We start from the raw sequence: 24351 nt of genomic DNA, 5'->3' as shown, positions 1-24351 counted from the left end.
ACGGTCCCGTGTGCCTGGCGGTGGCACAGCCCTTTGTTGTCGCCGCGGCGGCGCGCTCGCTGCCTGCCTGCCTGGCTGGCTGGGTGGGTGGGTGGGTGGGCGGTCGCGCCGCCGCCGAGGCCACCGCCCGCGTTCCCCCGGGGCGGGACTTCGCTCCCGGGGGCCGTGAGGCTCCCCCCGAGCCGCCGGGGACAGCGGGGACAGCCCTCCCGCCGCCTTTGTGCGCGCTCGCCGCGGGGACCGCCCGCCCCGCGCCGCTCCCGCCGCGCCGGGCTCTGCCCGCACCCACCTGGGCGGGTGCCCGCCGCTCCTCCGGCCGCCGGGGGTCCTGCCTCCGTCCCTCCCTTCCCGGGCAGGATGGTGGACCTGGACAGCGAGGTGCCCCCGCTGCCCCCGCGGTACCGCTTTCGGGACTTGCTGCTGGGCGACCAGGGCTGGCAGAGCGACGACAGGTGAGCGCGGGGTCCGCGGCTGCCGGGCAGCGCTCCGGGAGGGCGCGGGAGCGCAGCCCCGCTGGGAAACTTTCCTGGGAAAGGGGTGCGGGGGCCGCCGAGGGACTGCGGAGCCGCGCCCCGCCTGCAGCCGGGAGGCGAGTCGGGCCGGCGCCGCTGAGCAGGGCGCGGGGCATCCCGCACCCTCCGGGGCACCCCCGCCGCTGAGCAAGGGCAGAACCTTTCCCTGCCCTACGGTACGGGAGGAGGAGGAGAAGGACAGGTACGGTCCTATATCCGTATGGTAACGTTCACTGAGGGAAAGTCCCAAACAAAACATGCTCTTCCCGTTTGCCGAAAGGCTAATTGCAGGTGTCACTAGATGTTTTTACTGTCCAATATCTAGGCTTCTTTACATGCAGTTTCTTTTCATGCTGGGATCCCGGGCTTGGATGTAACTACCATTATTTTATTTCTTTATGAATTATTTCAAGGACTGTCAGCATCTAAAAAGGTATTTGTTTGTCTCACATGAAATAGTGTCTTTAAAAATAAAATAACTCCTTATATTAAAACAAACAAGCAAACCAGGAACGTGTGTCGAATTTCAAAATGCTAAATGAACAGCGTTCGTGAACACCAACAGCATCGTGCCACTCTGACCATACAACCTCTTGTGTCAATAGACCGTTACACTTGACAAATTTTGTGTCATACCCACTTTGTAGTGACAATTTTTTGTGGTCAAATGACAGAGGAGCAAAATGTGACAACATATTGGATCGATTTTAATTCAGTATATTTACATTGTCAGAATATGTCTTTAATGTGGCAGTGAGAAACTTTGATTTTAATGCTGGTCTACATCGTTTAGATTTTACCTACTTCCCTAAAGAAAGATGGATTCTTATTGATTGATAATTGCAAGATCATGCAGATATATAACTAATTACTGGATCTGTGACACAAATATTCTATGCATTGAAGCAATTAAACAAATGATGTTTATTCAGACAGTTATGAAATGGTGAATGACATCTTAATATAGTCACAAAAACTGAATGCTGTTGGTTGGAAATGACAGCATTATAACTACATAACGGACAGTTAAGGAGCATGTTTATCAAAGCAGGTATTACTGTTAAAAAAATTAAACTATGCATATATTCTATATTCATTACTTCTGATCATAGTATTCTGTGAGAGTTTAGAAAATGTAGATCTTAGCATCTTATACCTGCATTTTATTTTCTACTGGAATAGGAAAAAAACCCACCACCTTTCTTATTTTACAACTTTGAGTTTTGATGGCTAAAATTAAAAAATATTCTTGGTATACCTTTTGGGACCACTCTGGTCTAAACACTTTTTCCTGTCAAGCACTTCTCTGATACCAGTTGTTTGACTTGAACTTTATAAAGTTACCTTCTATGGAAGAAGCATGGTCTGGTCTCAAACAGGAAATTGTGTAGGAGCAACTGCACAACCCATTCCATCCATTTAGCTATAGAAATGTCTATTTCAAGTCTATGTGCACTTAACAAAATGAAAATAAACAATCCTTAAAAAATATTGATACCAGAATTATAGCGTAACAGTTACAGAACATGGTTACCATCTGAAAAGTGCAACAAAAGACTAGTGGAAAATTAATAATTACTTTTAAGTACTTCATTAATATTCCAACAAGCATTACAAGAAAGGTCTCTGGCACATCTGAAATACAAAAATGTAAATGGTTTTCTAGATTTTTATGCATTGTCCTGTGCTGAGGCTGGGCACAGCTGCATTGTGGTAGGAAGGCAGTGGTCTCCCTACAATACAAGCAAGACTGGGCTTTCCAAGAGGCTGTGATAGCAGCACTGTCTCCCCTAGCTCTGCAAGGTACCATAGCAGTCTTTCTTGATACTAGCTTTCCAGTAATTGAACAAGGTCCATTCTCAAAAAAATCTGGAGTGTTATCTTCTTTTTGTCTCTTACTAAAGGGCCCTGTCTGGATTCTTACTTTTCTGAACTGGAGGATATTACGTGCAATACTGAAATATTCATCAATTCCTATGTTGCTGGTATATTACTACTATCCATTATGGGAAAAGCATACATATTCTGCTTGGAAATATTGTCAAATTGAATATTTAGCATATTGGACATACTTTCAGGAAATAGTAAATGAGAAAGACTACAGATTTATGGAGAACCTGAGATCAGCTGCCTGTTAGTTTGTAATGGTTAGTAGTACAAAAATATATCTTAATTTTTTTGCTTTATTGTCTTTTCTTTGCACTCATGTAGTTGGTTCGTGTTTGGTTTTGGTGAAGCACGTATTTATATTACACACTAATTACAACAGAATACAAGATATTGCCAAAGGTAACCCCTTCAGCTGAATGGTCATTAACTATGAATGGAATGTCTGAATACTGAAATACAGCTGAAGTAGTTATAGTATGGCTGCACAATGGCCAATGATCAAGACAGTTCGTTTTAGCTATGGGCCCTTGGCTGAGCCTATTATTATTTTCTGCCTATTTCCACTTCACTGCAACTTCTTAGTTCCACTTGCTCTCAACTTTGTCAGTCTGATTTATATTAAGGGTTTTCCATCTGTGTGGTCTGTGAACTTCAGGTCTGTTACCAGCTGAATTCTGTGTCTTCTGTTGTAGTTCCATTCCCTTTTTGATCTTCCCAGTCTGTTCATCCTTGAAGTCTCTCTTTTCTTCTTCCGTTCTGCCCTTCCCGGAAAGATGCTTGCTTTATCCTGACTGGGAGGCATATGGTCCACCTCTGTGTTTTCACATGCTTGTTGATTCTTCAAAGTGGAGAGGAGATGGAATTATGCCACAAACCACCCAGGATTCTGTGTCACCAAATCACAGCATAGTTCACCTTATATGTCATATGATAGTATTTAATAATAAATATGATTGACAAGACCTCTCCTCTTTATGCTGAAAGATCTATTTCTGACATAATCATGGTTCAGTTTTGAAACCCTGTTGGTCATGTTTCTTTAGGATGAGAGTTTAATTAGCTATTTTTTTCAAATGTTCCTGTTCATTTATAAAATGCATACGTGCTAAAATCCTCAGCTGAATGTAACAGGGCTCTCATTCAAGAATTCTGTTCTTAGATCTGTATCTGTTTGGATACAGATTTCTAATTATAATTTTCTTGAGGACTTCTCCTACAGAGGAGCCTCACTAAGGCTTTACTTTTTTTGGTGTCTAGCTCATGGTCCAATTCTTACCTATATTTCTCCAATAGAGTAACATCCATCTCACTGCTTTTGCATGTCTGTTCTTCCCCCCCCCCCCAAAAAAAAATAAATTCTGCTTTCATAGCTTAGATTCATAACCAGCCTTGCAGTTGGCTTCAGTAACAGATGGGTTCTGGGCTGTCATATTCCACAAACCGCCAAATTGGATTGTATATTATTTTTCATAAAAGAAGTTGCTGTGTGCAGAAGAACATGGTGAATCTTTGGCAAATGATTTACTTCAGTAAGAAAGCTACTTTGAATAATTTATTGGCATTCTTGAATTTGCTGAGTGATTTTTCCTGAAAATAAAAGGATGTTAAAACCAGTTTTGATCTTTTGAAAGGCTAGATTTTTCAAAAGACCTAGTTCCTTTTGAAAACTGTGTAGATGATGTATGATGCTTTCACTACATACATTTTATATGGAAAACACTTCTACAGGACAGCTTGTAAAAAATCAACCCAGCTAGAGCATGTGTGTGTGTCAAGTGGGTGAATTCTGTAGGCAAGTAGGGGAATGTATCAGGTTTCTTCTGGCTATATAACTATCCCAGTCACTGGACTGAGAGTAAAAAGAAGATTGAGTCATTAACTTTTTCACTAGTTTTGTAAATATCGCTAATGTCCCTTTGTGAATCTTACATTTTTCTTTCATTATTGAAAGTATCTGAAAATGAAACAGACCATTTAGATTTGCTGTATATTCTGAGTTGTTTTGTGACCATCATAATGAAATTTTTCTTGCAATTTGGCTGCTGGGGAAGGGAGTAGGAAAAAAAGTGGGAACTCAGTGATTAACACAAGTTTTTCACCTGTTAATTCAGTCAGGTTTTGTTAACTTGTGATTGTAACAGTAAACTGTGTAATGAAATGTTTCATAAACACCTGTTCACCAGTCCTTAGTCTTACCAACTGTGTTAAATAGCAACACAAAATTAGAAAATATCCTACCTGGTGAAGCTGTGACATGTTCAAAGCTGGTAAATAATTTGCTTCAGAGGAGGGGAGAAAAGAGGATGTTTGTCTTAGGTGCCCATGTAAGTTTTGGAAAGATACAATGAAGAAGTTTTTACATACATATATAGTTAAGGTGTGTCAAAATAGCCAAACCACAGGACATTACAGGTGTAAAGAAAGTATTGTAAGTTAAAAATAAAAAAGTATTTACATGCTGTCCGTATCACTGCCTTTTTTAGTAAGATCTTTAGTATCTTGCAGAATGCAATTTACCTCACATTTATTAAATCATTTATGTACAGACGTTTAATCTTTTCTTTAGAAGCTTCTAAAGACATAAAAATTGCATTTGTTTTAGTGAATTCTAGCAAGCCAGGAATGTTTTCCACCACTGAAGCATGACTGCTTATTCTAGTGAACTGTTCAAATTTTTCTTTGCGTGCTCTGGCCAGAGCCAGCAGCCAAAAATGTCTTGAACTGTGCAGTGCCTAGGAATGGTTTGGTAGCTTGGGTGTCCAAGGAAACAACACAAGCAGATAAGTTGTGGGTAGTCCAACCCCCACCTTCAAAGCATCAGATTTCATAACTTTTCTATATGCTGTTGCAAGATATGTTTACAATTTTGGTCATGGAACAAAAATTTACATTTGCCAATTCTGTAATGTTTTTTCTATTCTGTAAATATGTAACAAGAACATTAACTGGAACTGGAAATACATTTCAAATCCTACTCCTGTATTGAGATGAAAATTTGAGTCATTTTGCTACAGTATATACTTTAATTATAAAACTATAGAGCTAAATTTTACCTTTGTGCAAGAACTGTTCTTACACTGAGTACTTATAGGATTAAATTAAAATCAGCTTTCCATTCTGGTGTGCTTACTGCATAAATGAACATTACCACTTATCTGGAAAGGAAAGAGATTCAGATAATAGCACACCTCCACACATCACTTGGACAATTGTACACTGCTGGCTGTCATATTGACTAGTGACTCTCAAGGAACAATTCCTGACTGTAAATCTCAGAAGGCACTTTAACAGTCATTTGTCACACTGTGAATTAGTGAGTAAAGCCCTCCCTTTGCCCTTCCTTTTGGAAATCACCTGAGACTGTTGAACTAAAAGGGGATAAAAAGCCCACACATTTCTCATTCAAGTGATTTAAAATAACTGAGTCTAGATTCAACTCGTATAAAAATTCTATCCTAATTTCCTCAAAAGAAAATTCTATTATGGTTTCTTCAAAATAATCCTCCTCTTTCCTTCAAAAATACTTTAGTCAAATTGGCTTTCTCATTTTAGAAAACATTAACTTTTATGAATTCTTTCATTTAACAGAGGCCAGAAATAAAAGGGCTTGAGCAGATATGGTCAAATTTATCTTGATTTCTCCTTGTAAGTAAATTTTCAAAATACGTAAAGTGATCAAGAAGCCTAAATTCTATTGTAAAAGCTTGGTTTTTTTTTCTTTTTTAATTGTTCAACATCTTAACAAGTCTATTTCACTAAGAGAACAAGAGCTTTTGTATCTGCAATGAGACTCTGCACAGTAATAGTTAAAAAGTTTGAGTTGCCCTAAACCCTGAAGAGAATTGCTGCATGTACAGGCCAAGCCATTTCTCACTCCTTAAAAAAACGATTCAAGAAAAATATTGGCATTTGTAAAAGTGTTGCATCTCCAAACCAAGAGGCCTGAGTTTACACTCTTGTTTAGGTACCGTCCCACATAAGTAAACTGTTAATATATCTCCATACTCACCTTCCTTCCAAATTTATCTTAAGGCTTGATCCCTATTATAGATAAAAGGGGGAATCAACTCACTTGTGTGGAAGGAAGAGGAAGCAATGTTTTGTAGAAGGCAGTTCCATCAGCTTCATGTAAATTTCTGTTTTACCATCATTCTTGCAGCAAAAATGGAGGCAAAAATGCGTTGCTTCTATATTCCACTTAAACTAGCACACACTGGAATTAGGGAAGGACATGCAAAGAGAAGAGTAATGTTTCACTGCTGGTATAACTGGATTTGTCCAAGGAAGACTGTGGTAGCATGCCCCAACAAAAGTTTTATATGGCAGAAAGAGTTTAATAACCTCATCTTAAAAACTCCCAGAAACCAAGTAGTCTTCCTCCTCTGGGACAAAGTGATGCAGAGTTTGTAAACGTGCTTGGTACTTCAATCATTACTTAATTATACATTTATTGCCAAAGCACTTATTTTTCCATCTACAACTTGACACATACTACTGTACATCTGGCAGACACTATAATACCCCATGGGAAACTGAAGCAGTTCTTTCCCAAATGGTTTCTCTCTTAATTTTTTTATTATTATTCTATCATAGTCAGTGATTATGACTATTTATTTTATAGTAGTAAACTCTATGCTGCACTATATGTCACTCTCAGAATGACACTTCTGTAACAAATGATAACATTGATTCATATTGTCTCCCTTTTATCCTGTAAGAAGGAAATAGATCACTTGGAGCATGAGAAATGTCTGTACTTTCTTTTGTAAAAAGAGTAAAGTTGTAAAATAAATCTGCCAACCATTCCAGCACTATACATTCAGTTTCTAGACTTCACAATTAAAGGTGATCTTTAGTACTGAATTCTGATGCTTACAGTATGGCCAAATGCTTATACTAATCCACAAAATTCTTTAAAAGTGCATTCTTCATTTTTTTTTTCAAGTAAATGAGCAAGTTAAGTGCTTCCTGGAGGCCTCCACTCCATGGTCCCATAATCTGCCATTGGAGAGAACGTCATTCAAAAGATGTAAATGTTCTGCAGCACAGATTTGGTACAGAATGCCTTAAAACAGCTGTTAAAGATTTCAGCCTCCCCCATGCAATCATCTGCTAATTATGTTAGCAGTCAACTTCCTGGTGGGAAGTAGCAATAAAACAGAAACAGTCATTAGGAGACAAAACCCAGTGTTTATACTCACAGATAAAAACAGTGATATTATTATTTACTGAGAAGTATTTCGAGGGACAAATCCTGCCTCCACTTACAGAGATATCTGTTGGGAAGTGCTGTACTTCTGTGGTGGAAAGCAGGTTGCTAAGTCTGACATCTTTGTGCCTGACTTGCCAAGTACCAAGCTATGGAAGATGTGGAAGGCAGGCATTAGGTTAAAATCAGTGGAAGTTGTCTACTGAGCTAGCAAAAAGGACAAAACTTTGCCCATCCCTCTGCCTGGGTCTTACAAGTCTCCTGCTACCTTTAGCCATTAATAACTGCATATCTAACAGAGAGCACAAGGATCATACACCTGGCAGGGGCAGTGACACAATTTGAGCAACAGTCCTCACTATGGATTAGCTCTGCCAGCAAAGTCCAGCGCTGCCTCCTAGGTTCTGTACTCTGAGTCAAACCCCTTTGGCTTTTGGCACAGAAAAGAGTTTGCCCTTTAGTTTTTTATGATGTTAAAGTTAAAAGCATTTACTGTATTTGTAGCCTAAAGTTACAGAGTTCCTTCACAGTATAGTGATTAAACATAGTGATATTCAATAAGAAGTAAACATTATGAAATAGCCTCACTCTTCTATTGTTCTAAATGACCAAAAGCTTCTAGAGATTTTATGTTTTTCTCACTTTGTTTTCTCTTCCTTTTGAGACTCAAGAAAACTGCAGCACAGACAAAACCAGTGTTACCAAACCAAATCTTAAATACAGATGAGAAAAAAAACAACAAGCTGCACTGCAAATGGAAACCTGAGGTTATATTTGTTCCTTATGAATAACACCTGCTAATACACAACATTCCCTGACCCTGGAAGGGGATTTAGTTTCTCATCTTCACACCAAATTCAAAAGAAGCTAAGGGCACTGGTCACTTATCACTATGGCCTTGTGGTTCTCACCATTGAGCACACACAGCTATAACAGAGGGACTAAAGGCTAAGCTCTATATTTAGCTGAATGTACCCTTTGGAAAAGTGAGTAAGCTATATTTTCGCTGTGTACAACAATCTAGCATTTGTTCATTGTTCAGAGGGGTTTAATCAGTTAAACAAATATCTTTTGGAAAGGCATTATTGTAGATATTGTCCAGTTTTTAACTACTGTTTTGTTTTCTCAGTAGTAATTCAAATACAAACAAAAAAGTGGAACAAACTATTCTGTAATGTGCAAATGTTGATTAGTCAAGACTATCAAAATCTAAGTAGATTTTTCACCCACCTAAGAGTATCATAAAAATGAAGCTTATCTCACAAGAGTCATTCCAGATGCCATGTATCTCATTGACACTGAGGAATTCATTTACAAACTGTATTCAGTGACCCACATGATCATTTATTTTTGTACTGAGACCGACCGCAGATTGCATGAAAATTACAATTTAGCTAAAATGATACAAACAACATTCCAAATGCACTGAATTAATTTTAAAGTCTTGATTAGTTTTTGCTTCCCATTTTTCCTATTTTTTGTCAGTTCACATCTGTGAACACAGTCTGAGTCCAGCAAAAAACCCCAACAAAGTAAGTTAAATTTGTACTGACATTATGAATCCATTTAATACAATTAATTGTGGCAGTTACTGTTTGTGACTTGCTGGTGATTCAGAATGTTGGGATTCTAGTGTGGTGTTGGCAGAGCAGTGTGTGTGGTAGGAAGAACAAGCCTGGCTACTCGAAATGTTTCAGAGTATAGAGGAAGTATCTCTGAGGGTGTAAGAGAGGAAACTTTCAGGAGCCTCTAAAAGGCCATCTTCAAGAATATACCTTGAGCTAGTCTGAGACCATTGTGCAAGACCTCAAGTTTTGCTCTTAATTTCAGATAAAAATGAGCTGTTAGAAGATCACCATTATCAAAATTATGAGGTGAATGTCTTCTTCCAAGGCAGAGATGAAGGGGATGTCAAGTACTGTAGCAACCTGCTGCTACTTAACTTTAGGCTAAGGTGAACTGAGCATTTAGAACTGTTTTTCCTTTCTAAGGTGGCAGAGCCACTTTACAGTAATAGAAATGGCCATATGGAGAGAAGGAAGAGCTAGAAGAAGGCATAGTAGTATTTCTATCACCCTAGATGTCTGACAATTGCTTATCAGACCTGACATCAATACAGCCAGTGCAGTCCATAAACACAGATATCTCCTTGTTGTATCCATATATTCCACCTAAATGTGATCAGCATTAAGATCTATATAAGACTTAAAAACAGGATGGCAGAACAATACTGGTGCTAAACCCACCTCGCCAGTACAGTTACATAAAGAGATCTTAAATAACCTGACTCTCACAAAAGCCAGAACACCCTGAAATTTCTGCACTCATCTGGGAAGTCCTATTTAAGATGAAAAAGTAGTGTTTACATTGACTAGGCCAGTTTTCTGAAGGCACCTGTTAATTGATTTTCCAAATATACACAGGACACATTTTGAAAGTTTGAAGTTATGATTCCAGAAAATTAAATACTGGGCAAACTATTCTACCAGCCATATGACTATGAGCAGCATTTTACTTCAGGGAGTACTAAGTGTTATTTAATATGAATAAAGATGATAGAATTAAACTTTTAAAATATTGTGAAACTTGATATTTTAAATTTTTCTTACTCTAATGAACAGATAATTAAAATCATGCCTTATGATTAATCAGGAAGTGTAATAGCTCACTCTGAGTAAGGAGACTGAGATTTATATGAAGTCAGTAATTATATGTACCCTGTTAGCTGTGGAGAGAACAGTATCAGACAGGTGACATTTTAGAGATAATAATGACTTTTAAAACACTTGTTCAATTATGTGTTCAAAGTTCTTGAATCATTGCCACTCCTTAATGAGACATTTAGAATTAGTATTAAAATTTTGTAATTCTTTTTCATGTAAAACAATAATCATATACTGTGGTTGATGCTGTGCATCAAGATGCGTTTGAAAGGAAGAAATCAATTCCACAGCACCGTTTAGATATATTGCACTGTATACATATGTTAAGCTGTAAGTATTACCTCAGAAATCCTACATATTTTATCCTCCATCTGGATGTCAACACTGGAGCCAAAGCGGCTTTAAATACTAGAGAATGAAGACAGATATGTATCAAGGTGCAATTCTTTTGGAAGGAGTCATCAGCAGGAAATGTCAACACTCCTCTGTCGATTTGGTAGAGTAAATGGAGTCTCCAACGTTTCCTCTGTGGGAAGCGTCAGGCGAGACACCTACTCTCAAGTACTGGGCTTTTGTTTTATGTCTTTTTCTGAGTCTCGGCCTAAATGCTTCTCTTTCTATTTATCAGTTAAATACTCGCCTTTTGTGTAACTGCTAAACACGTGATTGTGGGAGACTGAAAGCGTGTACAGCTCCTGTAATTTCAGGGAAATTGTTATAATCTGATATTCAGCTTTATGTTACTTCCCAGAGTTGTTGGCATTCTAATGGCAGCTTTTGGGGTATTGTCTAAGTGTTTCCAGACTGCAAGTGTGGACTGTCTGAACAAGTAACTTTAAAAAGACACTCCTTTTTATAAAGTTACCCTGATCCTGGGCATGTGAAAAAAGCATATGCAGTATCATTTCTTTTCTTTTTCACTTTTTAACACTTCAGCTATATATGTAATCTCAGATATGTTCTTTCTAGGCCTGTTAAGGTATCTGTGGGAAGTTCCTGACAAATTTAATTTGACTTTTGACTACTTTTTTCCTTTAAGATTGGGCATGGTTCCTATAATTTCTTGCCCTGTAATAAACAAATATTGTTAATCTAAGTAAAGCTGTAGATAGGTGGGGAATTGAGCAGAGTGCAGTAAAAGAAAAAACCAAAAACTTAGACTTTTAAACTAATTTAATTTATTGGTTGGGATGTCATATTCTTGCTTCCTAACTAATTTAATATTACTTCTGTCAGTAGAAAAAAGAATGTAGTTTGCAGAAGAAATAAATGAACAAGAAAAATTTATTTTAAATTGTCTGATGTAATGTCACTCCATGCTTTAGCATGTTTTGTGACAATGATCGGTATGTATTTTTGGAATACAATCCAAAAGATAATGGCGTAATATTTTTAGTCACTAAAAATTCTAAAAATAGTAAATGTAGTATCATTACCTTAAAGTGTGCTATTATTAACTAGTGATATTTCTCCTTTGGAAATACTGCTGGCTATGACTAGAATAAAAAAAGAGTGATAAAAACTAAACTTCATTGTATATTGTTGTGGGTGTTTTTCCTCACAAATAGAATGATATGAAGGTGAGGGAAAACCAGAATTAGAGAGATACTTATTGTAGATAAAAAGCACTATGCTCGTTTGCTACACTATTTCATCAGTAAATTCCATAATGACTTTCAGTAACTCTGACAAGGCTGTTTTAATCCTTCCCTCAAAAGAAACTGAAGAAAGGCTAAATTATTATACCGAGTAATGGTTTGATAAGAATTAGCATAAAGCTTGCTTTTAATTGGAATTCTAATCTCTACAAAGCTGAAAAACTTTTTCAGGTACCTTTCTCCTTCTCTGATCAAGTAAAGATTCACAATCCAAGAAGTTCTATATCAATTTTGATTTTAGGAAAGAAAGAAATTTCAGCATTAATCCCCTACTGCAAAACCTAATGTAGTTATAACATGTAAAAGGCATTGTTCCTTAGAAATCAGCACAAATAGAAAAACCCAAAACAAATACCAGCTCTAGTCCTTATTTGCCATGCTGGTCTCTTCTAATTACTCCTTCACCTCCAACCGATTTGTAGTTGAAACTATATTGTGCAAGCCAATGTTTTTTCCTGAGATTGCCATACCACCTAAAGTGGATTTGTACAAATTCTGATTTGTGCAGCAAGACTGTAGAATACTACATCAGTATTGTACATTATTGTTTTGGCCTGGGTTGTATCTGCTGTGTGCCATTAAGCAGTCATCAAAATACTGTAAAACCACTAAACCTACATGAAGAAAGTCAGCCAAAAAGTGTTCTGACAGTTCTAGAGGATTGGGACACACGTGCACATGAGCCACAACTTCTTTTTAAGTAACTTGCAGAGAGATTTTCATCTTTTCACATTGAATATCACCTTCTTCTAAAGAGTGGTCCTCTTTATTTCAATGGGAATGTTTATGGGTCTTAAACCGAGTAGAAGAGGTTATTTTCCTTTGAAGAGAAAGCACAGCAGGCAATACAGTGTCAAGACTTATGAGTAACTTAATTTATTGCACCTTGTTGCAATGTAACTTATTAAGGCAGCAGATATAACTGCAGAGATTTTCAAATACGTGGAAAATTCAAAGCTAGCTTCAATTCCCTTTATCTCTGTAATAAGTGTAGGCATAATAGGTAAAATATAAGCACAATCTAAACAAATTTCCTGTAAATTCATATGCTGACTTTTTCATTATTAAATGTGAAATAGTAGCTATTCCATTTTAAGTCTCAGTTTGATAAACAACATGTATGTCTACATTTTCATCCCCTACAAAGTTGGGCTTTATGTATTGTACAACTAATAATGACTGTTCCCCATTCTGTGGTACTCTGTATTGAGGTTCCTGGACCATTATGCCAGCAAACCCGTTATTCTATGTATTTTACATGGCAGTACTACCAATGCCTACTGTTAGTTCACTGTTAGAGTATTTCAGGTGACATCTTAGTGACCAGTGTTTGACAATCTGAAAATATTCTAGAAGATTGAGAAGTTCACAGTATCAGTCCAAATATTGAAAATAATATATTCATTTTTTGTTATTTGTTATTTTAAGGACAGAGATGCTTCGGGTGTTTCTGTAAATACAGCTTCTCTACAAGTCCATTGCTAGACAAAAAGCAGATGCAAAAATGATAACTGCATATCATTGCACTTGATTTTCTTGAAAATCTTAGCACCAGGTTCCATTTCAAGTACTCTTGCCCTTTTCTAAGAGAATGTAAACTGGCTAATATGGAGTATCAGGAGTCTGGGAAATTTAGTTAAATTATGAACCAAAGCATGTCCAGTATTTCTTTTAATTTCATTTATTTTATTTTGGAAAGTGCCCCAGGCTGAAGTTTACAGTGCCAAATAATGACCTGTAACATTTTTTTTTTGTGTGTAAAGCTTTATATCAAAATGTAATTTATCAGAGATAAGCTAGCATTAGAGTAGGTGGCTAAGAGGAAGTTTTGATCTCATTAACCTTACAAGGAAAGTTCTCATAAATTACTACATCGTTCTCTAGTCATATACAGAAGATCTAAAATTTACTCTGAAGTCTGAGTGAGAATTTGACAAGATGTTACAAAGATAAGCATAAAAAAAATCATATGTCAAGTTGATATTCAGAATAAAAATAATTGTAGTCATATGTGTTTAAAGTTAATTCAGTAAATTCATTGAAAGTCTAGTGACTTTTAAAGGCACAATAGAGAAAAGCCTGAGTGGTATAGAAAATATCCCTTTGGTATTTGATCATCTCACCCATTGTATGGTAGCATAAGTTGGATTGCTGGATAAATGCTGAAATACTGACATAAATAGACTCCACAAATAGAGTAGGAATGCTATTTAACAGTATATTTGAATATATTTGAGATATACTTTTACATTTCCAGTGCAGAAATAGTTCAATGCAGTCAACTGGAATAGAGTTATTCTATCGATAAACCATATTAATTTTCTTTTCAACTGTGCAGAGTTGAAAACAATGAACAAAAAAAAAAAGATTCTGAGAAAAACAAACCCAAAACCTCCAGGTAGACTAATTTATTTAAGCTCTGAGTCTAGACTGAATTGGCTACAGCTTTCTCATCAAATTTCCCCAAGCCAGTCATTATTCCGTGGCTTTACTGATGATAAGAATCTGGACCATTTTGAAGACGAGACATTTTACACTCCATCATTTTAACTGAGGCTGTTTCATTCACATTAATGATTATGATGTATATTTCACAGCACACTCTGAGGTATGAAAGCATGATTTTATCACTTTTACCTGTTTGTAGTTTTTGTGGTAACATTTCAGAGTTTAAAAGTAGAGTGCTGAAATAAGCAAGTGACCACAGAAAATACGAAAAGCCCAGGCTACAGCAGAGATTTAAGTGAGGATCTCAAAGACATGCAAGAGAAGGCCATGTTCTCTCTTACTACTTGTCATTAGATGAGTACATTAGATGTTGGCATATTTAAAATGTAGGCAGCAGAATAACCATAGTCTTTCTGCTCTTCCAGTGGAGGTGGTAAACCAGAAGTCCTAAGCTTTGAATTGTCTTTTAGGTAATTTCTCAAACTTCCAACTGTAACCATGAGATTTCAGACCCTTCAGTTCAGTCACAGAGGTACAAGGAGGAGAAGATGGATACATGCAGTTAGAGCTATTAGAAAGGGGGGGAAAAAAGGATTAAAGGCCTCGGAACTTTTGGTTTTCCAAATCACACAATCTTGGAAACTGTTTATACTTCTTTTCTCTTTCCCTTTTAAAAATATATACCCTCCATTTTCAGTATAAAATAAAATCATAGAACAGAGTGAATGCAGTAGAATATTAGGAAACCTGAACTTGGAAAGTTACTGAAATAGGTTCATTTCCTTCTAACAAAGAGATGAAGATTGAAAAGTGAGCACAAATTAAAGTTCTTATATCTGCTCTTGCCTTACACGATATAAAGATGGATTCTTAGCCTGTAGTGAGACAAACTGCAAAAATCTCATTTAATGGAGCAGGATACATATCTGCATATGGAGAGAATGTATATGGGTCTTTTTACCTTCTCTGTGACCAGATGTACAGAAGTCAGAGTCTGATTAATAAGGGTCGATGAGCACATTTTTACCTAAACAATTAATATATTCACACCATAGAAAGAGATGTGAAGTACCTGAATTTATACTTGATTTCAGTTGCAACTAATTTGCAAAATATTTATTCACTTCTTTTAGTTATTATCGTGCTCTTTTTGTCTGGTTTCAAGGCAAATAAAGAATAATTTTGCCTTGCTTAGCCTACTTCTGCTTTATAGGTGCAACCAGCCTCTGCTTCAAAAAGAAGTTATCTGGCTTATTCTATTAGAAGTCTCTCTGTTCTATCTGTATGTTCCTTTATGACAAAGGATTTTGTAATATATTATTTTTCAAGTTGTTATCTTCCTGTTCAGTAGATTCTTTTCCTCTTTGACTTTCAAGCTGATTTATTATATTAAAAATGTGAAAAAATGGTATGTTTCTGTAGCCATAATAGTATTTTTTATGGTACATTCTTAAAAGAAAATGTCTTCTGTGAGGATAGGTACTCACTTCACATTATATCATAACATGTTTATTTTACTTTTTGGGTTGTTTACTTCTTTTTCTTTATATGAGCACTGGATTTTTTTACCTTCAGTATCAATCTCCAGAGAACCTTTTCAAATGCCTTATAAAAATTTTAGTACATGATGTTCACTTCAGACTTCCCCCTTATCTATCTCTTCCAATTATCTCATAATGGAGCAGAGTGCTACAGCTCATAGTCTATTTATATCTGTCATTCGCTTCATTCTTAGGTTGTTCCCAGGCTAAATCCAACTTGTAGATTGTGGCATGGGTGCCATTTAATCTTTTTTTCATCTTTTGCTGAAATGCTAACTAGTACTTTATTTTTATCATTCTTAATGTATATTATAAGAATATTTTAGTTTGCCTTTTGCCACAATTTTATTTACCTGCTATATTTGACTTTACTCTTATCTGTAACACTGTGGTTACTAAATATGTCAATTCAGTATCTGGCATTGTAGCCTGGACTCTGTGCCTGGAAACTCCCTAACATTTTAGCAGTGTTAGGAGTAGGATGACTGGAATATATAAAAATAAACAGAATTAGTATATTATTGAATAACATTAACCATGTATCTGAGACTATTATAACCATGGTGTTCACATCCAATTAGAAATTGTGGGGACATGCTTGTGCTAGGAACATGGCTGTATGCAATTCCACAGAAACTGAAATCACTCCACACTGAACATTACCTCCTGTCCCTTTAAACTATTTAGGTGGTCTCCAATGTAAGTTACTATGGAATAGTATCCTTGAGAACCTTATATTTAATTTTTGAAACAAGGCATTCTTAGGAGTTCAGAAAGAGAACAATGGGAGGAACAAAAGAGCTTTGGAAGGAAAGTACTGTGATGTAAAAAAATCTAATTTTGAACTTCATAAATACTTGCCTCATATTTTTATTTCTAATTGTGTTTTGATACAATCCAGAGACCTTGATTCTAGGTCAGGCCATTGTAGAAAAGCACTGTAGAGAAACAGAGCAGCATATGATTCCCCTTTCAAAAAGAATGTGGCAGAAGCCAAGCAATGTGCAGCAGGTAGATGGAGCACAGGACCAGGATATGTACATCAAATATGAATCGAACAATGAAGAATTCAGGGTACTGAACTACCCTTAATCCTGAAGACATATACAAGACTGATACTTGAGAGACACTTTTAGAGTGTTTTGAGGTTTGTTTGATTTTTAGAGACATTTGAAGTCAGCAAACATGAAAATGGAAGAATGAATAAAGGAAAAACAGACAAGGTTACAGCAATAAATGGAACACAGCCTTCCTCTAGACAGAACAGAGGCTTCATGTGTAGATATTTGTTTGTGAGGTAGGGTAGGACAGGGGATTCACCTACTGACTGTGGGTAGCTGCTACTTCTCTAGAATCAGTTTACCACAAAAATATGACCTGTAAAAGCCTCCTTTTGGGAATACTGTGTTTATGCATCTTCTGACTTGTATTTCTGCCTATGCCTATGTAAAAAGATTAATTTTGATTTTATAAACACTACAAATTGAAATAGGGATTTATAGTATGCTTTATTTTAGTAAGCTAGCAGTACATAATGCTGTTTCAGTTGATGGTGTAAATTTATACAGTTGAAATGTAATATTCTAAGTTTCCCAACTGCCGTTGTTAAAAGGATGAAAGCTCTTACAATATCCTTTTTTTTTTTTTTTTGCCAGCCATACTTTTCTTTGCTCAATTAGGTTTTTTTTAAAATTGAAGAGTGTCTGCACTGAGGCAGACTTAGTCTGTTACTTAGCAGATTGAACTGGTCTGTTTGGTCATTTATTTAGCAGATAGTGGTAAGTGATAAGACAAAATAATGTAAGAGCAGAGCAAGTAACACACTGTTGCTTATTTTAATATAGTTTCATTCTGGTATACCCCCTTTTCAAACATTTCCCTCCATCAACACTCATCCCATTCCCATGCATATTTCCATATTATCCTAATTTTGTTCTTAGCATCAACATAGTTATTATTGAAACAAATAATCAGCATTTCCCCAGTGACACCAAAGTGGTCCTGATGCTGTGTTCAGAAATGCTAAAATGTGCTCTGGAACTTTTGTATTAGTTGACATTTACAAAATGTTATTAGACAGCCTAATACAGGTAGTGTCATTAAGGAAAGGTTGCAGAGAAACATCTGTAGCATCTTAGACAGAAGTAGCTTATGTCTGTGAAATGTCCTTTGACTGGAGGATTATTAGCATGACCAAATAAACAAGTGATATATTCTGCATCACCTGACCATTTGGAAGCTCTAACATCCAAACAGAGATAAGATTTTTTTTCATAATCCATCATTTTTTAAAAAGACTCAATCGAACATAGCCCCACGTACCTATATTCACATTTATGAATGCAATTCCCTGAACAACACACTGTAGAATCCTAGACCAGAGCTGTTGGATGTCGTTTCCCCACCCACCCTTTCTTACCAGTATTTTGTGTATCTAGGCTTCTAAAGAATTGGTACCTTAACTTTGTGGCATCAAATTCATGCTGTCTTTTACACCAATACAATGAGATACTTTTTAATCACTGTAAGTTGGTCAAACACTGCAGCTGCACTAAGGTCCTGCCTTCTACACTATCCCAGAGTGCTCACACCTGCTATGCTTTTTCATTAGGTATAATAATCACAGTGATAAAGATAAGTCTGATGAACCAAGTGATCCAGTTGAAAACTCTCTCCTCAAAAGAAAGAATATAAATAGTCATCAATTAGAACAAAGTCCTAGTCAGACTAATCTAGAAGTCACCCCCTCGTAAGGGTGAGGTGAGCAGAGACACTCCCCTCCTCCTTGTACAGATGGCAGCTTCTTCCACTGGTCATAAACAACATCCTAACTTGACAGTGTATCTACTGCTGTCTGCCAACAGTCAGCACAACCCTATTTTACATGGTTGACAGATAAGTGATTTTGTGTTTATATCTAGTTTGTACACAAACCTATATCAGTGGTTGATCTGGTAATAGGCAAATCTATTGGTCAGTACCGAGATATTTAATGATAGTTGGCAAGCAATTGCGTTGTTGAGAGCAATGAACTATGTGTTCATATAGAAACAACTATCTAGTTCCAAACATAAATCAAACAGCTACTGCATCTATAAACTAAAAACTGCCTATATGACTGTCCTGAAAGCCAGTAGTAAGCTGATAAATACCAAACATGATTCAGTGAAGCCATGCAGCTGACAATTCCTTAATGATTTTGCTGCTCTTGCAGAGATCCTGAATCTAAAAGGCTCCATGCTGAACACACTTACATATTTTCCATGTTGTGTATACACTTGACTGCAAGTTTGTCAGTCATACACCACAACATTAAAGAGTGCATCTGGTTCAAACTGAAACTCTTAGACCTGGAAGCACAGTCTGGGCTTAGCCTCATGTCCTAAACACCTCTGAATGGCCAGGTCTGACAGCAGCTCTTTCTCCAAAGTGTGAGTTAACAGTAATCTCGAACCACAGCCCCAGGCTTGGGTCTCTCCTCCTTTCAGGGCTGCTCTTCTCTCCTCTGCAGGTTGCAGAAGTAAGGAAACTAAGCTCCCCTCTGTTCCACCAGTCTGAGCCCTCTGGCTTTGTGTTCTTGCTACTACTGACACTGGAAACCTGGGCAGCTGCTTTTATTTACCACATTGTGAGGCTTGGCCACCCCTTACTCCAGGCTGTGATTAAGCTTCATTGTAGAGTCTATGACTCCTTTGTAACAATTATTTCTTGGTTTTCTTGGTTTCATTTGTTTTTAATTTTAGTTGTGAAGGGTTCGTTTGTTTTGGGTGGGTTGTTTGTTTGGTTTGGTGGTTTTTTTTTTTAAAGACACTACTGGAGAAATAATAAGTGTGATTGTTTGGTCTTTGCGGATTACTACTACAATAGTGATTTGGACTGGCAGACTTTTATTTACACTTCATTGCACTGTAAGGCACCTGACAAATACAGTTGTCAGGCAATTTCTGTGCAAGTGCAACAATTTTAACTTGATAGTCCTATATAAATAAGCACACTTATGTTTACAGTGCTACCTAGATGCGTACAAGGATTTACCTTCCATGTAGCACAAGACTCAGCCAGCCTTCTTCGTGCTGTATAAACTGCTCTCAGTGAGTTTGCTGCACAGGGAGAGCAGCCTTGGCACTTATTCCACACTCATCATATCCTTCTCTGGAGGGGATTAGAAGGTGACAAAGCAAACTGTGGTGACAGCTGGGGGTGGCAAGAGGAAGTTGTGAGGATTAGGGCTGGAAGGAAAGGAGTAAGTGGCAAAGGCGGTAACAGAAAGCAAAATTGAGCTCTTTCCTTCCTTCACATCTCCTAAGCTGAAGAAACATCCTACAGTTTTGCTGAAGGAAACAGCCAAGAGGTCAAATAATCAAGGAATCAAAGATGTGTCACAGGTATAGAGATGCCCATACAGACTGCAGATGATCTCACTGGAGACTAAAATTAGCAATAACTTCATTCTGGTGAAGTAAGGTCTAAATATTTGAAGGTTCAAGTGTCTCAAGAATTTCACAGCTTACTTTGCTGTGACTTGTTTCTGCAAATGTAATTCGTACCTGGATTGCCTTTGCAGAATGGGCACATGCGAGTTGTAGACTGAGTGCCAAATTTTCATTGACTAGAGATGAATTTTACCTGCAAGGCTATTTCTGTAGTAGACATAACATTTTTTGAGGGACTTGTGATTCAAATTCTGAGGCATCGTGGTAGTATCACATCACAGGAAATATAGAAGGCATGTTCTGTTTTAATTAGGTCAAAAATCCCAAGTAGTACCAAAATTCAAATGAAAATAAACCTACACTTTGGGTTAATGAATGCATTTTCCTTGGAAAAAATAGAAATATTTTCTACTTAAAGAACAGTAAAGGAAATATAAAATATAATAAATCTTACTGAAAAAATTTTTCAGAGGGAAAAATGTTTTTGACATGACATGTTGACATTTCTATCTTAGAACTGAGAACATTGCATTTCTGAAACTTCTTTCCTTATGAAATGTTAATCAGTGAGTAAGACTCCATACAGAAATCATGTAAATTCATCTGTTTATACTGAATGCTATAATTTAAGACCACTTTTCATAAACTTCTATTTCCTTTTAGTTTGGTGCACTTAATGCTTCCCTATAGTTTACTAAGTCATGGGTAAAAATGTAGATTAATTTACTGAATCCCAGTATTTCAGTTTGGAAAAAAAAAAAACAAAAACAAAGACCCTTAAAAATTCTTTTTCTGACTTGATATAACTATGCTGTGAATTTTTTCAGGAAACACTGAATAAATTGGCTATAATTGAAGTTTGCTAAGTATAACTAGCATAATACAGTAAAAAAGAACAAAAGCAGAAAAGTCATCAAGCAGAAGTAATAATAAAACAAGATGGTGACAATAAAAAGCTGTGGAATTATATTGGAGAAGAGTCACATTGACCTCCCACTTTTATGTAAAATACATTGTACAATTGAAATAGGAAGAAAATTACTTTCATTTTTGGAGAGAAATACTAATTAAATACTTAAACCAATAGAAAAATAATTAGTTTGCATATTTTTACTATTTGATTATTTTACTCAGCTCTAAGTGAATAGAATATTTGCATTCATCTAAGTAGGCGTTGGATCACGTACTTGGAAGCTGGCTCTGTGTTTCAGGTAACATATTAATGAGTCCTATTTAAAATTATATTTTACACTTGGTCATGTGATACTTAAAAAATGACAGATTGGGAATTCACCCACAAAGGTTTTTTTCTTCCTTTTTTTTGATTTTTTTATCCATCTGTTCTTTTTTCCTTCTCCCTTCTGCTGCATTTTCAGAAAACTAAATCTTAATTTCTTATTTTTTAAGTAAAAATAAAACTGAGATTAGCCATCTAATCTATGAGGATATTATGTACGGACAGCTCTCAGCTTTGTTCTACTGTCTGTTTTTGCAAAGATGAAATCTTGAAAAATAAGAAGTAAAAGAGAACCTGCAGAAGAGCAGTAACAGAACAGCCAGTTACATTTGTCTTACAAATTAGAAATAGAGTTTAAGTGAATAGAGATTTGAATTTCTCTGCTAATCAGAGACTAACTCGAGTCACTTGCAAAGGACCAAACCAGAGAATGATAGAATCAACCAGGTTGGAAAAGATCTCTGAGATCATCAAGTCCAAACCTTGATCCAACACTGCCGTGGTTACTAGACAGTGGACCTGTGAACTGCCATATCTAAAGTAAGCAATGAGTCTTTAAGATTTTTATTTATTTAATATTCTATTCTATGACAAAATCTACCAGAAGTGTTTAAGGCTGCTATTTATCTGAACACCTGTTTCTATCTTTATCTGGTTAATCTCCATGACAATATCCCTCATAGTGTTTACTGCTTGCTTTGTAAGAGAAAACTGTTAAATGAGGAGCATGCAAACTGAATCCAAACATAGAAAAATACAATCTACAGAGAAATAACATCACATTGTAAGTGCTGAAGTAGGAGTGACACAATTCCATCACTTGCATCCATTTACTTTGAACACACAGTGGATACTTCCATAAGTGGTCACCATTAAGTTTCTGTTGGGTTAGAGAAAGTAGTATCTTTTAAGGACCATAGCACCAACATTAAAAGAGGCACATACAGAGTTTATGCAGTGCTGCCGAATATGTTTATTAAAGCCTTGATATTTATGGGCTGTCCTAATGTGCAATACTGGAAGTAGACAAAGTTGATGAAATAATTTGAGAGGAAAGGTAAGCATCTCAAAAGACAGATTTCTCAAGGTCACGAAATAACAACTTTGAAAGTAGTGAAGTTCAGAGGTACCTGTCACACAGGCCAAGATTTTTTACACTAGAAATTTAGAAGGAGAGGAATGACCTTTAGCTTTACTATTAAGCTAAAAGATACAGTGACAGGAGGAGATGGATGATGAAAAGGGACAAGTTGCCAGAGGTAACACTAAATTAGTGACACTTGTTACGGTAACAAAGAACCCTGAAATTGTTTCCAGTAACATGGAAGGAGACCTAGAGACAGAAGACTATACATTCTGTTTTGACTGTCATGAGAGTTAGAGGTAGTGGTTTTAGGGGAGAGAATGAGTTCTTCCTGCAAAATAAAAAGCAGAAGTAAAAATAGGAGAATGAGACTTAGACCAGAAGGAAGGGAAGTTAACAAAAGAGAACAGAAAAGGACAGGAAAGGAAGAAAAAGAGAGTCCTGAGATTCCAGATGGTGACAGTGTAAAGGCATGTTAAAAGCAAAGGTCCATGTAAGGAATTAGAGCAAAGGAAAACACCACAGAGGTGGGACAGTGTGCCATTTCCTCAATGTTTTCAAGTGAAATAGTGAAATTCTGTAGTACTTAGAGGAAGAAAGAACGGGTGAATTCTGAAAGGAACTAGAGAAAAGGAACTATTTAAGAAGGGACTGGAAATACTCTTAAAATTTGGATGGAAAAAGAGGAAGATGGAGGAGTTGGAATGAGAGGACTGTGGACGGTAAACTCTGGGCTGAGCATGCAGTAGCAGGAGAAAGGTCTCAGAGGACCAAAGAAAGAGGTTGGGGGCAAGAAGGTAAATAGGTGGAGGGTTTTAAAACTCCTAAAACTAACTCTGACCCTGCAGACTACCTTCAGTGTAGACACAAGTGTGCCTACTTGGGGAAATAATTAAGGGGCTTTTTTTTTGAGAGAATATGAATCTTACTAAGGTAACAATTACTGAGCAGTATTACAAGGAGACAGTTTTGGGAAGCATCAATAAATATCTTCAAATAAAAGCTTTGCAATGATTAGCTTTAAAATACTGCAGTAGAAATGCTTTAAATTTAAATCAACAGCTTGAGGCGTGTTGTTACTCTAAGAACAGTAATTTCTAATTCATATGTACAATGTGTGCAGGGTACTAAGGCAAGAAGCTTGACCCTGTGTACGCCTCATCTATCAGAGTCAAAGAATAGACTGGATCTGTCATCTAACCTTTGTTTTAGAAGATCCACAAGTGATAGGGACATACAGTTGTGATGCAGAGGAACAGGGCATTTTAGACACGTGAATTGTCCTCCTCCTAATGAAGTTTTGTTACTTCTGAATCACCAACTGTCCCCTTGCCTTTCATAGCGAAGCAACCTTTCCCTTAAAACTGAACTTAAATGTTTGTTGAAGGGCAAAGGGAAAAGTTGGTACAGAAGAATTAATTTCAGGAAAGCAACAGAGAAATCATCCAGATGAACAGATAATAAAATTTGAACAGGGAAAAAAAAAAGTAGTTGCAATGTGTTATTATGTACTTTGATCCTAACGCTCTAATGCAGAGTTAAATCCAGGCTGACAGAGACTGAAAGGTGTTATCACAATATGCTTAATATTCAACAAGTTTGTTTCAAGTTTCTTTTTGACAAGTAGTTGCCACCATTAGAAAAAAAACAACAAAAAAGGCAACAAATTAACATTT

General features: G+C 36.8%; 1 protein-coding gene across 5 annotated transcripts in view; it reads left to right on the top strand.

Moving 5' to 3' along the window:
• The first annotated feature begins 305 nt into the window (after positions 1-305).
• KCNT2 (potassium sodium-activated channel subfamily T member 2) overlaps positions 306-24351 on the top strand; it is a 119081-nt gene continuing 95035 nt past the window's right edge. For 4 of the 5 annotated variants that reach the window (XM_027658500.1, XM_027658499.1, XM_027658498.1 and 1 more), the window contains exon 1: positions 307-452. In XM_027658500.1, coding sequence (XP_027514301.1) covers positions 358-452 — 95 coding nt within the window. In that variant the 5' untranslated portion in view covers positions 307-357. Of the gene's footprint in view, positions 453-24351 lie in introns of all 5 variants that reach the window. The other variant, XM_027658496.1, reaches the window with a different exon arrangement.

This window comes from Corapipo altera, unplaced genomic scaffold (genome assembly GCF_003945725.1).
Source record: "Corapipo altera isolate COAL_440 unplaced genomic scaffold, ASM394572v1 79, whole genome shotgun sequence".
In the NCBI taxonomy this organism is placed as follows: Eukaryota; Metazoa; Chordata; class Aves; order Passeriformes; family Pipridae; genus Corapipo; species Corapipo altera.
Note: the sequence above shows the minus strand (reverse complement) of the source record. Positions and strands in the feature narration are given on the sequence as shown.